The sequence below is a fragment of the Theobroma umbraticum genome, unplaced genomic scaffold (assembly GCF_002168275.2).
Source record: "Theobroma umbraticum cultivar Fairchild unplaced genomic scaffold, ASM216827v3 scaffold_44.0, whole genome shotgun sequence".
NCBI lineage: Eukaryota > Viridiplantae > Streptophyta > Magnoliopsida > Malvales > Malvaceae > Theobroma > Theobroma umbraticum.
Genome location: NW_018397255.1, coordinates 6,750,087 through 6,765,472, shown reverse-complemented (window position 1 = coordinate 6,765,472; position 15,386 = coordinate 6,750,087). Strand labels below are relative to the sequence as shown.

At 33.1% G+C, this 15,386-nt stretch overlaps 1 protein-coding gene and 1 pseudogene across 2 annotated transcripts; both read right to left on the bottom strand.

The window, feature by feature from the left end:
• Positions 1–218: 218 nt before the first annotated feature.
• Positions 219–6,189, bottom strand: UVR8 (Regulator of chromosome condensation (RCC1) family protein). The gene is made up of 5 exons (XM_021419140.2): positions 5,714–6,189; positions 3,879–4,065; positions 2,561–2,707; positions 1,081–1,162; positions 219–434 (listed from the first exon to the last, which is right to left on the bottom strand). Exons 1-5 carry the CDS (start codon positions 5,808–5,810, stop codon positions 234–236), a joined length of 714 nt encoding a protein of 237 aa, XP_021274815.1. The 5' UTR covers positions 5,811–6,189; the 3' UTR covers positions 219–233.
• Positions 6,190–7,545: 1,356 nt separating this feature from the next.
• LOC110429130 (nucleotide-sugar uncharacterized transporter 1 pseudogene) lies at positions 7,546–15,386 on the bottom strand (annotated as a pseudogene). The gene is made up of 3 exons (XR_016352317.1): positions 15,154–15,386; positions 14,579–14,750; positions 7,546–8,434 (listed from the first exon to the last, which is right to left on the bottom strand). The product of XR_016352317.1 is annotated as a nucleotide-sugar uncharacterized transporter 1 pseudogene (transcript).

Below are 15,386 nucleotides of genomic sequence, written 5' to 3'. Positions count from 1 at the left end.
GGAAGGAAACTAAATAGTTGAAGATAAAAAAAAAAAAAAGGAAAGGAAAGGAAAGAAAGGCCTTTTTAAAAAAACCAAGGATAATAATTAAAGCACCTGATATAGACTTCCCTCAATCATGTCAAATTATATAATAGATGCAAGTCAACCTAAACATCAGATGTTTGGAACAAACTGTCTAGCATATTCATTTAGGATGGTCAATCATCTTTATGGAATCTTATAAATGTTACTTAAGTAAAGAAAGAGGCCATACAAATAGGAGCACTGTGACATACATTGAGAGTAGAAACCTTCTCAGGAACAAAGCGATCATTTCTGTCACCTAAGCCCAAGTTTCCATATCGTCCCCAGCCCCATCCATAGAGGGCACCATCTTCTGAAACAGCTGCAGTATGCTCAGCACCAGCAGCAACCATTTTGATAGAAACACCCTACAACAGACATGAAATTCAAGGAGATAACCACTTCTAAAATATGTATGCAACCTTTAGCTTGATCAAAGTATCAATACAGATTCTTCAGTAGTCTTAGGAAAAGAAATAAATTAAATAGAGATATTTAAAATTTTAAACTAATGCTCATTAAGATTACAGGATTCCAAAGTTTCCCTTTTTTTGGCTAAAACAGGACTCCAAAGTTCAGCAGCATGCAAATACTATTCTCAACAAATGTAAACCTGCTTTAGAGATTTCAGAACTTTGAACTTAAATAATCCTAATAACAGGTTTCCTTCATGTAATTGTGTATTTTTCACCAGATACTCAAAGGAAACCCAGTGACAAATCCTCTTTCTTCTCTGGCCAGAATAACAAGGTAAATGGAGCATTCAATTTGATTATATAACAAATTCCACATAGATGTTGACATTCAATGATTTAAAAGTTTATATAATGCAACTTTTCAGTCTATAGCAATTCATAACAAGCAAATAAATACACATTTTGTGAAGGTCACAAAAGCAAGGAACCTGGATGCACAAGCAGAGCCTCATTTCTTTTAATGCTAAAGTACAAACCAAGAGAAGAAATAGAGCATTGCATGAACATTTGTTATAAGATACCACAAAACATACAATACCTGAAAGGCTTGAATCTTTTGAGGTACAAGAGAGTCTTCAGTGGTTCCAAGACCAAGTTGACCATTTTGATTCCTTCCCCAACTTCAATTAAATTCCAAAAAGAAAACATTAAAAGAAGGTAAAAAGAAAAACCATCGATGATAGCATCTATCACAAACATAAATTAAAAGAAGGAACAATACAAAAGTTTGGGACAAGCTTCTTCAGAAGACAATAAACCTATAATCCTGGACCAGTGACAGCTGATTCTGCTGTCACACAGAACTCGGACCAGCTTTCAGGAAAATGAGACACAATTGGCTCTCTTAAAATGATCAATTATCATGAATTAGAATGTAGAAGAGATATGCGAACAGGTGCTGTTGTATTAGCAACTGCAGTGCCAGAAACTTACAACATAAATCTCATGATAAGTCTTATCAGGAAGTGAGAAGAATTTTGCCAGCAAGCTCAAATGAAAGCATGAGATATATGAGTGGTCAACTAAGTTCATCATCAATGGCTACCATGGTATAGCTGAAACAATTTTGTAGATTTCTGGGTGAATGTGCTCAATCAAAACAGAGAGGTTCAGAAAAAGGAAGACAAATTGAATCATATGCATGATAGTTCAACAAACAATAGGGATTGCCTTCAGTCACACTAACTCGTGCCCCTGTCAAAAGTGGAAGGGACAGACAAAACAGTCAAAAAGAAATTATCTTTTGCACATCTGAGGATAAGGTCATAGATAGTGTAGAATGTCATAAGTGTAGCCATGCAGCACATCAATACAGTAAGAAAAGGATTAAGTTCGTTATTGTTTACACCAAGTCATATTGGAACAAATTCTTTGGAATGACAAAGTTTTCTTATTAATATAAAGCTTCATATGCAAACTATAAGATAAAAAAAATAAAAAAAGACAACAACAACAACATTAAATCAAGTATAATATAAATTGAAATCTACATTAGCTATGTCGCTCAATTCTTTCACAATAAATCTTTCTTCCATGATGGCTCTCCAGCATGGGAATGAATGCTCAAGGTAATGGTTTTATAAAATGAAAGCGTTTTACATTTAAGTGCATGCATTCCAGCCCTTTCATGGATCCTTTGCATTCAGACGTCAAAGTTCCTCTAATTTACTAATGACCACAGAATAGCCTCTTGAACTACCTGTGCTTACAATGACAGCCTATTTCATCAAGATCACAATAGCCAACATGTATTTCCAATCCCTAAGTTTAGTATAATAGGTGCATTATAAATTTGATACCCAAGCTCAGCCGCTTAAAGTTAACTACTATTTATAGCTTCTCTATGCAACGCAAGTTAAACTCTAAGCATTAATCAACATAGTTAACCAAACATTTGGTTAACCATCAAAAACTATCACTTTTTGAACCCTAGAATGGTGAACTTGGAATAAAACATAAACATCCATATTAATCAGGTTGTAAAAAGTAATAGCAAGAGATCTAAAAACCATACTTACCTTTGTACCTCTCCTTCCATTGTCACAGCTAAACAATGGCTGTCTCCACAAGCAATTTGTTTTATCCTCAGACCATGTAATGCTTTTATCGGTTGAGGAGTGAACACGTCACTAGAATTTCCATGACCAAGTCTTCCGAAGTCACCCCTGGTTAGTAGCAGTCAATACTAGTCACACATTATAATAAGAGTTGAAAATAGACACATAAAAGAAAAGGAAAATATTAAACTGAGAAATAAGCGATGTTATTGGTAAAAGTTGAGAATTCAAAAATCGCTAAAATTCTGAGAACATGATATTAATAACATTACATCTATGACTACAGTACACTGTTCTAAAGTCCTACATGAACAAGTAAAAAGGAGTAAAAAGAAATGGGAAATAGAAAACCCTGCAACTGAGACAAATACCAAAATGCTTATTACTTAGTAATACAATGTTTGCATGATGAGTTGATGACACAAACAAGAAACACCCTACATAAATGTAAATTATTAACTTAACAATGCAGAAAGCATTTAATATAAGCCTGCATGGAAAAAAGGATAAAATTAATGAAACAGACCATAGCCAATTATTGAGACTCATGAAGACATCACATGAGGAAAAACTATTTTCTTCGATGCAGATCCCTCGATACGGGGTGGATCTTTTCTTGGGAAGGTAACTCACAGACCACACTAACGTTTAACTCATCTTTTAACATAAGACCTCTGGCTACAGGATGACACTGACTCCCAAGTCACAGGGCCAATTTGCAAGCAAAGGTTTATTATTTGGATTTATATTTGATGCACTAACAATGTATAGTTTCTACACACTGTCAGTTCACCAAAATGTACCACCTCATTAATGAGGTAAAATATTATAATGATTAATTAATATTATCATTAATCAACACAAGAATTTCCTAAGGTACTGGAAATATATGCTAGACTAGATAGTTAAAAGTGATTTTGTGAAGTTTGCAGTCAACCAAACAAACTAACAATCAACTGGATCAATTTTACCTCTAAAAGTCAGTAAATCTGAATCAAGTCAACCTTTAATTTAGATTTACAATGAAGACAACTATTATGGTGCATATATTCATCATCATTAATCAACATCTAATCGAGTAATCAGATTATCTATTTTACTTCTGAGAGATTCAAATTGACAAAAACTATCAATTGTTTTGTATCATAGGAAACTTCAAACCGCTTTGCACTCTCATGCTAGAAACTATGTATTAGCTGAGAGAGAGAAAAAAGGGCTTGTTTCTTAATTTAACAGAAAGAAAACATTTTTGAAAGACTTTGAAGGATGAAGAGCATACCATCCCCAACTATAAACTTCAGCACGTGACAATGAATATGCAGTTGTATGATCAGCTCCACAAATAACAGATATTATTTCATGTCCATCTAAGGCACTCAACTGTGTTGGAGAAAGCCTATCCCCCGCATCCCCATGGCCTAACTGCCCATCCTCTCCTCGTCCCCAAGAGCAAACAACATTTCCAGCTGAAAATGATCAAGAACAAGATTAAAGGCTTAAGTAGATTTATGAAATTAAAGGAAGGCATAAAGTAAAGGTGAATAAATTTCACGACCTAACCATGAGACACACATAGAAAGACTCAAAAGACAGCATTTATGATAAGTCTCAAAATAGAAAGCAACAAGACAATATATACTGAAAATTCTGTTTGTTTGAATTAATGGAAGCAATAGCGATGACGGAGCAATTAAGTCCATAAGGCTTAAATGAACAAAAGGATCTTGGATTTTGCTATGGCAATGAAACTATTTATACCTTAAGCTCTCAACTAATTTTCAGCATCATATTATAAAAGATCATAGGGCTGTTGGCATACAGATGTAAATGAGATATACAATTAATTATTAACATTAAGTACAAGTATGATTTCCCGGGAAAGTTATGTTAATTTTTTGTAGCTGAAGGGCCTACTCATTTGCTTGACCATGAACAAAAGTAAGGGCCTTCAATAGAAATAGTAGGCAGCAGCAGTAACAACAGTAAGAACTAAGGAATAGTGGTGCTTCATAAACTTTTAAATTTCATCTCAATCATCAAAAGCAAACTGCACATTCAATTTTTCCTTCATATGAAAAGTTAATCTAGATGAAGCACTTTCTTTTATGGTATGCAGAAAAACATCTTGGACCAGTTTATTTACATTGAAAACATGCCATAAATAACTTAAGAGCCAACTAAAGATTTCATTTGTCAAGTATATAACAGTTAAAGTTATCCTAAATGATGTCTAAATAGGCCTAAGTCTAAGAGATAAGACAAAAAAAAGTCCTGTTTTTGAACTGGCAAGGAACCCTAGACCAAACATCCAACTTGTCTTCCATATACTAAAAGTTATTCTGAGGCACCTTTTTTTTTCCCTAGGATCCTATTCAAGATGTAATGGATTAATTTATTCATAGGGAAAATCAAACATGCCATAAATCACAAACTATGTCCAACATTTAACAGTGGAAATCATATCACGATTGATGCCTCAAATGGCATAAAAGTCAAGATATAAGATAGACAAGTCCCACCAGAAGGATAAAGTCAATTTATGTCATTTATAAAATATAAGATCATATGCATGTAATCAGAAACAGTTAACTAATCATGGTCGAAATGCAATAAGGAATACAGCAAAACTATAACACACTAGGAAATAGCAAAGCGTACTGTGCTCACAGAACTAACTCCAGCAACAAACAACTGTCAGAAAATAAAGCATCAAATGAGAATAAATCAAATCAAAACAATGAAGGAATCAACAAGGACAAAAAATTTATAAAATAAAAAGATCCTAAAAGTTTTGTCCAAAATGAAAAGTCTAGGAATCTTTGATTGATCAAGAGCGTAAAAAAAAATGTAAAATGACAACTTTCCACTATATTGAGATGAATTTTAGAAACAAAAATTCAAAACTGCAATCATCATGTCCTGTTTAGGCAAGATTTCTTATTTCAGTGAACTCAAAAAGCAGAATTGAAGTGCAAGATGGGACATTTCCAATCAAGTCTGATTAGCTCAGTTGTCCAAGGAAAAAAAAAAGATCAACCACAACAAAAAAAAATAACAAGAGCAATTAAAAAAGAGTAAAAGGGAAAAAGAAACAGGAAGAGAAAAGGAGCATACAGAGAAGAGCAACAGAATGGCTAGCACCAGCTGAGATAAAAAGAACCTGACGAAATGGACCAGTTACCTCACTCAAACTCATCTCCTCTTCTGCCATTCTATTTCTTTCCCTAAATTTGTGGAATTTACAACACAAACTCTCTCTTTCTCTCTCTCTCTCCCTCTTCCTCCCAAAAGGGTAAGATATTTTTGTGGTTAGCTAAAGAGAAAGTGGAACAGAGATATTTCTAAGTATTTTGAAGATGAAGAGAGTAATAAGAAGAACCAAGAAAATTTCTTTTAATAAAAAATTAAAAAGAGAAGAAAAAGAAATGAACAGGGAGTGTTGGGTAGGCGTTGTTTGAATAGGAGGAGATAATGATGATGACAAACAATATTAGTCATGGAAATGGAAATGTAGAAGAAGTAATAAAGGAGGAGTGGGCAGGGTTCTTTATAGTGACAGAGATAGGACATGTGCATAATACATGCAACACTACAAAGTGAGACTCTATTGATAGGAGACGAAGAAACTAGAATCAATCAATATACTAATTTAAATCAATAAATAGACATGACGAGTAGTCCTTGGTTGGTTCATGGTTGGTTGGTTGGTATAATAGTGAAGTTTACACCAATGAAACGTGAACTTTGAAAAAAATGAATCGAAGCTTTGGGTATTTGGTTTTGTTGCTTTGAGAGGGCAGGTACTGCAGAAACAGCGGCATTGATTGCTGAAGGGACCCATTTTCAATCCAAATAGCTTTTTTCCAATTAGGCAGTACCACTCTCCAACTGCAATCTCCGCCACACAAACCCACCTCGCTTAACTCTCTCTGTCTCTCTCTCTCTTCTCTTCTCTTCTCTTCTCTTCTCTCGTCTTTGGACTTTGGACTGTAAGCAAACTGCCATTTCTGTTACAGTTGCCCACACTGTCGGCGGAGGTGAGGGATGAATCATGACTGGATGGAAACGGTTTTGTGTTCCCTCTTTTCACTTGTTACTCTTTTGTTTACGGTAATTCCTTTGAAGAAGAAAACTTCGAAAACCTCTTCTTATTAATTTAATGGTGAGTGAAGAAAGATCAAGGAACTGTATGCATGCCAATATCCTTCCACCAGGAATTACAACAATTGTTATCGACAACGTCATAAACAAAACAGTAAACTTCGAATACGAAGTTGACGTAGTAGATAAGTTTATTTGACTTCAATGTAACTGACCACACTTGTGGGATACCATGAGCAACTTGCTTGACCAAGACTTGTCCTGGTGCCATATCCCGACCAACATTGCCAGTCTAATCTAAAACCTAGCCAGGAATTTGAAGCACCTATTGCTGGTATGGTAAGAATATTAGTTTCTTGGATTTTTTTTTTCCATAAATAACTTGTTGAATCCTTTAAAAATGGACAAATATCTGACATGATATGTCAGAATTTATACGACATAAATTGCATTTAAACAGAGTTATGTTAGAGGTTGGACTCAAACCCATAATGGAACCTCAGCTAATCAATTCATGCAATATCATGTCTTGAATTGAATGCGTTAAGAGTCCAGCGCCACTATAAATCTATAATTTATTAGTATATCTAATATCCCAATGAAATGATACTAAGCGAAAGATGATTGCTACAGTCTGATGGAATTATGAACTCTATATGGCTACTTCTACAAGCTTAAGGGCGTCATTCTAATAGCTTCCATTGGAAAGTGTTACGAGGATATTGAGGATATGTTCACTGTCACTGCTATAGGAATCTTGTTTGTGGAATATACACTGTTAAGCTGGGTGGTGATGTTAAGAGTTAGGATAATGAAAACAAATTTAACAGTTTTTTCCTCTAAAAGTTAAAATTAGCTGAATGATGTAGTGCTTCAGTCATATATACATGGTTGGAATTCAGGGAAGCCTAATGAAATCTTGTTCATTTTTTCTTTTCTTGGGGGCACATGAAGAACAAATAGCGTTAATTAAAGTACCAGCTTAGCAAGTTAGCTCATCTAACTCCAATTAGAAAGGAAAAAGGGAAAAAGAGTTACATAAACATAGTAAATGTTATGGCCATTCGGCCTTAGAGCTTGCCATCTTCTAGGCGTACTACTAGCATGTTCCATTTTCTTCCGAGTACCCTCGTGGACTGTTGATGTCAAAGCCGACCGGTTGGACACTTTGGAGTCATGAATTTTGTTCTTCTTAGTCAAGAGCTTGCAAACTTTTCTTCACAATCTAGAATGCTTTCAGGCTCCAGCATGGCGGTTTCTCTGATTAGTAACCTGAAAAAGCTTCATGTATGGACTTTGCTTCAACCTACCAGCTCTCTCACAAAGGATCAATTACAGGTTTGTCACTAGCTAGAGAACGATTAAACTGGTTCAATGACTTGTAAAAGGTATCAGATGCATAATCTACTAACTTAAAACTATTTATTCAAGTGCGAACGTAGGTCATATAGTCAATATAGTCATATAATCATATGCATCATGGTTCTCTTTATTTCCTTTACCCACTTTAGATTTCAAAAAAGAAGATGCTTCTTCTAAGGCAACACTTCCTTGGATTGCCGCTTCATAGCTCGTGTATTGAGGTATGTGTATAAGGACATGCCACCAATGGCTATGAATGCTCCAAAAATACTGGTTATGCCAGGATTTGAGCCAAAAAGGTAATAGTTTCCAAGAAGTACAACACACATTTTGAATTGTCCAAGAACAACAGAGGAGATAGCAGATGTAGCCCTGAAAAGTAAGAGGGAATGTGAAGCAAACACAAATGAATTAACAAGAATGAAAATTGCTTAAAATCTGAGTATAACTACAAAGGGAAATGAATTCTCCATTCATTAACGCTTGATCACCTTTTCCATTTAGATGTCCAAAAACGCTTAACTCATCTTGAAATGTCAAAATATATCAGTTCCCATCCTCCCCTTTTAGGTTCAGAGTATTAAAACTTTTCCTAGATTCTCCAATATAGTTGATTTCGGTACACTAAAACTGTGGCTTCTCCAAAGCACTTCACTAAAATTAAGTTATGGAACAATCAAAGAGACGGTCATAGGTTATTGAGGCTCTATCTTGCATCATTTGAACTACTTACAACCCGAAGTAGTGGGAAGTGTTACCCGCAATTGCGGGAGCAATGACAGCCAATTGTTGGTACAAAACATGAAACCTTCTAGTAGGTTAATTAAAGTTGTGTGCAGATTTTTTTTACAATGTTTAGTAATTATGAAATAAGTTGGCGTCGATGGTTAGTGGTTATGGTAATCAAGTGGCAATATTTATACACTAATGGGTAGAAGAGAAAAAAAAATAGAGAGAATTGTGGGTGAACTATTAAAAAAAAAATTCAAAGGAGTTGCATTTCGAAAGAAACTAAGTTGTTAAAAAAAAGTTAGAAAATTTTTTTCTATCTCATTAATAAACATATTTCATTATAACTAGGGTAAAATACACTAACTCTTAACTTTTACCCATAATTCCACACAGCTCTATTAGTTTCAGAAATGAACAGCCCACCCCAAAAGAATATGTTTCATTAAACAATGAAATCCTGCCGTCAATCTTGATTCATTTGATGAATTTTAAGACAATTTTACCCTTCTTTCCTTCAATGTTCTTACTAAAACTAGACCCCTCAAATCACAAGCAAAAAATTTTCAGATTTCTTGTTGAAATCTAGAAGATTTCTCGTTGATTTTTAGCACTCTACAAAAGAAGAAATAATGAAAGTAATAGAGGAAAAAATCATTTCAAGAACCAACGATGAATTTTACCTTCAAGCTTCAAGCTTCTGTTGCTACATCTTACTAGAAAACTTCCATTTCAAGAACCACAAATTAGTGGGTATGATAGCTCATCACCTACATTCGTTTGTGGTTCTTAAAATGGAAACTATCCAACAAGTGCCAGATATGGGAAAAGAGGAAGTTCTCCAATAGGTGCAAAACATGGGAAAAGAAAAAATGAAAATGAAGATTGAAACATTGAAATATTGAATGGTGTTTGATAACATGCCCCAAAAAGATGGGATGGGTAAAAGAAAAATCAGAAGCATTTAAAAGAAATTTTAAGATTAAGCATTTAAATGGTGTTTGATAAAAGTTGTTATAAATTGTTGAAATATTGAATGCAAAATGATTGTAAGTTGTTAGAATATTGAATGCAAAATTATTAAAATATTGAAATATTGAATGAAAATATAAACAGCAAAACATTGATATTCAACATTTTTTTTTTCGAAAGTTAAATTTGCATCATAAATAGAGCTACATAGCTACCAAAAAAGTAGAGACCATAGGCACCATTCTTCTTGATTATCTATGACAATAGTATTAGACCAAACAAAAAATAAAAACCTGGTTGCATTGATATTTAACATAACAAGTGATGAGTTAATGCAAAGGCTTTTCTTCCAATCAAGTAATATTTGCATTATAATAATTGTATAAAGGAATTCAATAATAGTGATGGGTTAATTCAATATATGTCCTACACAATAATTGCATAAAGTAATATTATTTGCATTCATATCAATAATTACATAAAGTAATATCATTTGTATTTATATTCAATATATATTCTATACAAAAATAACTTTAAGTCCTTTGATATATAAGGACTACTATTTTCCTTAACCTTTGTACACAAAGAGACTAATAGTATTACAACAGAACCTATGTCATCAGCTTTACAAAAAAAAGGACCACTATCAATAGGTCTAACATCAAAGTCAATAATCAGCATCTAATTACATCTTTAGATAATAGCAAACAAATAAGGCAAAAAAATACAAAACATCATTTATAATTACATTCCAACCATTAGAAAAACTACAAGAAACTCTAATTGTATTAGATAATGCTATTCACATCAATCGTTAGAATGAACTTTACGGCCAATTGAGATTGGTTAAAACTTAGTTCCAATCGTAAAAGAATATCATTTACATTGGATAATTAGAGGTTTTCTTTCTTTAATAAGACATCAATTATAGTGGGTTATAAATCTAATTGGATATAATACATGAGATTAATGTCTTGCAAGAGAATTGCAATAAATTGCAATTATGAGATCCCTATACATCAAAGTATAATCTCTAAATGTTCCTAATTGATGTATCATTAAGACTGGACATCAATAATACTTAGAGACTACTACATTCTATGTTTCTTACTTGGAAAGTAAACAACTTGTCTCAAAAGTTAAAATATAGAGATACTCAAAATTAGAATGTAGGTTCTTGTCATGGGAGAGCAAGTTCATTGATGACCCAACATGAGTCGTGCATTTGATATCTCACTCTAGTGTTTATACACTACTTCTCTTGCATCAATCGTATAGATACTCTTTAAGCTTGAAACATCAAATTGTCTAATATACAAAGTGCTATATATTTAATTATATCCTTACGAGTCCTACCAGGATGCCAAAACAGGATATAGTTGATTGTAGCATAAAACATGTGAAAGCAAATGAGTGTTCCAGATAAAATCATTACCCCAAGTGATTAAAAAGACATACTCTAACAGTTCTTAATTGACATTACTTATTGAATTCCTTGACCAATTCGACTTGAAAATTATGAAAAGAGTTTCGTAAATCTCTATGGAGCTAATGATTCAACTTTAGTAACAATATGAAGATCTATAAGAGTAAACACTGCACCATGCTTTTATCATATTCGGGAAATATGATAAGAGAATGAATTACACTGAGAGACTGATCATTAAAAGGTTAAGTTAAACCATCTTGACTCTTATAACATTTAGGTAGCCATAATGCATTGCTAGATGTCAATCTTAGTTTATAAAATTAAATTAATTAATTAAGTTTTTAATTTAATTCCATTGCCAACATGTTAGAAGTTTAATAAATCACACACAAAAGATAATAATTGAGATTAAACTGGGATAGGTAATTAAGTTGGACTTAAACAAAAAATTGAAAGTTATGAAGTAAATGATTTAATTAAGTACAAGGACCAATTAACAACTTAATTAAATGGTTCAATTAAGTGTAAGGAATAATTAGCAAATTCCATGAAAAACAATGTAAAAGCTAATTAGGGCTAAAGTTAGACCAAAATATAAATACCTTGCTATAAGCCACCTTTAAAAAAAAATAGAAAAAAGAAAAACTAGCCACTTGTGTGCTGCCTCTAGGTGTGTGCAAGAGAGAAAAATAGTTTTCTCTAACATTTTGGCAAAGGTGGTTATAAGATAGAAGTGTTGTGAACACACTCTTGTTAGCACATTAAACAGTTTAACAATCCCACCTTAACGTAGGGATTCGTAAAATTGTGTGGACAATCATTAGAAGCTATGCATTTAGATTGCTTTGGTTTGAGACAACCAAGCTCAGTGAGAAAACTTTATAAAGGCTTATCAGTGTTATTAAGACAAGAAATCCAACTTTTCTTTGTCTCTTAGGTAATTATCAGATTATACCTTCAATATGTTATATTGTAAATCATCCAAAATTCAATGAAAATTAAGAGTTGGTTCCTAGTTTCAATTCCGCTGCGTTCTTATATTCATGTTTATTTTACTTTTGTTTCAACTATTGATATGGCATGATTAAACCCCTTTTCCAACATCAACAACATTAAAGGCACTTACTTGTGTCACACCAGCACCATCAGCACCAGATTCAAATGAAACATTCACAAAATTCTTTTATGAGGAAACAGGGCTGCTACTCCAAGACACGGTGGTGGTGGTGGTCGTGGTGGTGCTACTATTAGAGGACACGATGGTGCTGGTCAAACTGCTAGATCTACTTCATCTGCAATGAGGCCTTCATCTGCTGCTTTTGTTGGACATGTTACCCTTGCTGCCCTTGATTCCTCATAAATGAATTCTATGAATGCTCCATTTGAATTTGGTACTGATGATGCTAATGAAGACATAAGCAAGTATCTCTAATGTTGTTGATATATGAATAGCATTATCTAATATAATTAAGGTTTTTTGTGGTGTTTTTATTGGTTGGAATGTAATTACAAAAGATGCTTTGTATTTTTTTGCTTTTGTTTGTTTGCTATTATCTAGAGATGTGATATTAGATGCTGATTATTAACTTTGATGTTGAACCCATTAGCAGTGGTCCTCTTTTGTAAAACTGATGACACAGGTTCTATTGTAAAGTTACTAGTTTCTCTGTGCACAAAGGTTAGGGAAAATAATAGTACTCATGCACAAAGAATTTGAAGCTATTTTTATATAAGATATATATTGAATATAAATACAAATGATATTACTTTACACAATTATTGTGTAAGATATATATTGAATTAAGTGATCACTATTATTGAATTACTTTATGCAATTATTATAAATACGACTATTACTTGTTTGAGTTAAGTGATCACTATTATTGAATTACTTTATGCAATTATTATAAATACGAATATTACTTGTTTGGAAAAAAACTTTTGTATTAATTCATCACTTGTAATGTTGAATATCAATGTAACCAGGTTTTTGTTTTGTTTGTTTGGTTTGATACTGTTGTCATGAGTAACAAGTGCATGTGATATCTACCTTCTTAGTAACTATGTAGCTCTCTTTATGAATGCAAATTTAACTTTCCAAAAAAATGTTGAATATCAATGTTTTGCTATCTTTATTTCCATTCAATATTACAATCAACAATTTTGCATTCAATATTTCATCAACTTACAACCATTTTGCATTCAATATTTCAACAACTCACAACAACTTTTATCGAATGCCATTTAAATACCTAACTCTAAAATTCCTTTTAAATGCCTCGGATTTTTTTCCACACTTTCCATCTCTTGGGGGCATATCAAACACCATTCAATAAGCCTTTCAACCTTCATTTTCTCTTCCTTTATTCCCGCATTTTGCATATACCGGAGAACTTCCTCTCTTCCCATGTTTGACCCTTATTAAATAGCTTATATTTTAAGAACCACAGAGCAATACAGGTGATGAGCTACTACACCGACTAATCCATGGTTCTTGAAATGGTAGTTTTCCAACAAGATGATGCAACAGAAGCTTATTGGTAAAATTCATCTTTGGTTCTCGAAATGATTTTTCTCTCCATTACTTTCATCATTCTTTTTTTGCGAAATACCCAAAATCAACGAGAAATCTTCTAGATTTTAACAAAAAATTTGGATTTTTTACTTTTGGTTTGAGAGATCCGGTTTAAGCAAGAACACGGAAAGAAGGGCAAAATTATCCTAAAATTCATCAGATAAACAAAGACTGACAAAATAACTAACAACAGGACTTCTCTGTCCAGCGAAATATATTCTTTTGATACGAATTGTTCATTTCAGAAACTAATAGACCAGCATGGAATTATAAGTAAAAGTTAGGGGTGTTAGTGTATTTTACCCAATTTAAAACCTTATTTCCTATTTATCTCTTTCCAGTATAAAAAAAAAGGTACATATTGCCTCAATCATTAAACTCTTAATAATTGAGATTAACTCTCATCATCCTTCCTTTTAACATAAATAAACACCAATAACATAAAAAAGTAACGCCCATACTGATTTAAAAAAAATTAACTCTAACAGCATTTATGATAAAATGTTAGAATAAAAGCAAAAGTGTTTACCAACTTTGTGAATTTCTGCTCAATGATCTTATTCCTTAATCTACATTTTTTCTCCCTCTTTGCTTCTCCCACATAAAACAAAATTTCATAGTCGTCATTAGCCCCACAAAACAAAACCCTTACCTCTTCAGATTCATGAATGGAGTTTCTTATTAATGTTCCATTTCAACAGTACTACATTCACCAAGTAGGAAAACTATAGCTAAAAGCAACTCCATGAAACAAAAGAGATGAAATTATGACAAGCCATAAACATCAAAGGGTGCAAGTTGTGGCACTTACCCAAGTGTCAAAGCACTCGACCACTGAAGCAAGAAGCCAAGAAAAGCAGACATGAGAATTGCTGATGTATTGCTGAAGCTCCAATGGAATGCAAGGACACCAGGAGGATCCAAGAAAGGAATCATAAAAACCAAAAAAAAACAAAGTGATTGGTGTTGTCTTCCACATTAACCTGTTCAAGAAATTCACATATTGAACCAGTGAAAATTTCGAAAAATTTCAGCAAATAATTAATATAAAGGAGAGAAACATTTCCTTGGCTGCAGGCAAGGAAAAAAGGAAAAATAACTATGAAACTATGTTTCAATATTAAATGGGCATGATAAAGCACGGATAAGGAAGAATTACTACTTAGTTATCCCCTTACCCCCAAAAAACTTTTAAAATTTACTTTCCTTGTTTTCTGTCAACTAACTGAACAAGCAAATACTAATCATCCATTTCAATCCCTACTAAATATTCAGAAATGAAAGTAGTCATTATTTCTTTTCCCTTTTCACAGTTTACATTTATCCTTTGCTTTCCTCTCAATTTAAAACAGCCAAATAAACCACTCAAAGGAATGTGAAACATACGCCAGTTCTGTCCAGCTCTCTCGTTGTTGCACATTGGACCAAAGGATTTTATTGACTGCACTAGGTAGTATCCATGCCAATGCAACACAAGCACCAAAGAGGCTGAATTGTAAATCAGTTACAGTAGCAACAGCAACTCCAATAGATACAACTGTTAGTGCAATCACCTGAAAGATTTTGCAGGAAGAATGTAAAAAAAAAGCAATTGACAACACTTGTTGTCTTGAGTGATA

What these genes read in the sequence shown, in the direction of transcription:
- UVR8 (XM_021419140.2), bottom strand. Translation starts at nt 5,810, where the DNA reads ATGGCAGAAGAGGAGATGAGTTTGAGTGAGGTAACTGGTCCATTTCGT. An exon ending in GAAGTTTATAGTTGGGGATG is followed by an intron (nt 2,708 to 3,878) that starts GTATGCTCTTCA and finishes GCTACTAACCAG; the next exon opens with GGGTGACTTCGGAAGACTTG. An exon ending in ATGGAAGGAGAGGTACAAAG is followed by an intron (nt 1,163 to 2,560) that starts GTAAGTATGGTT and finishes ATTTAATTGAAG; the next exon opens with TTGGGGAAGGAATCAAAATG.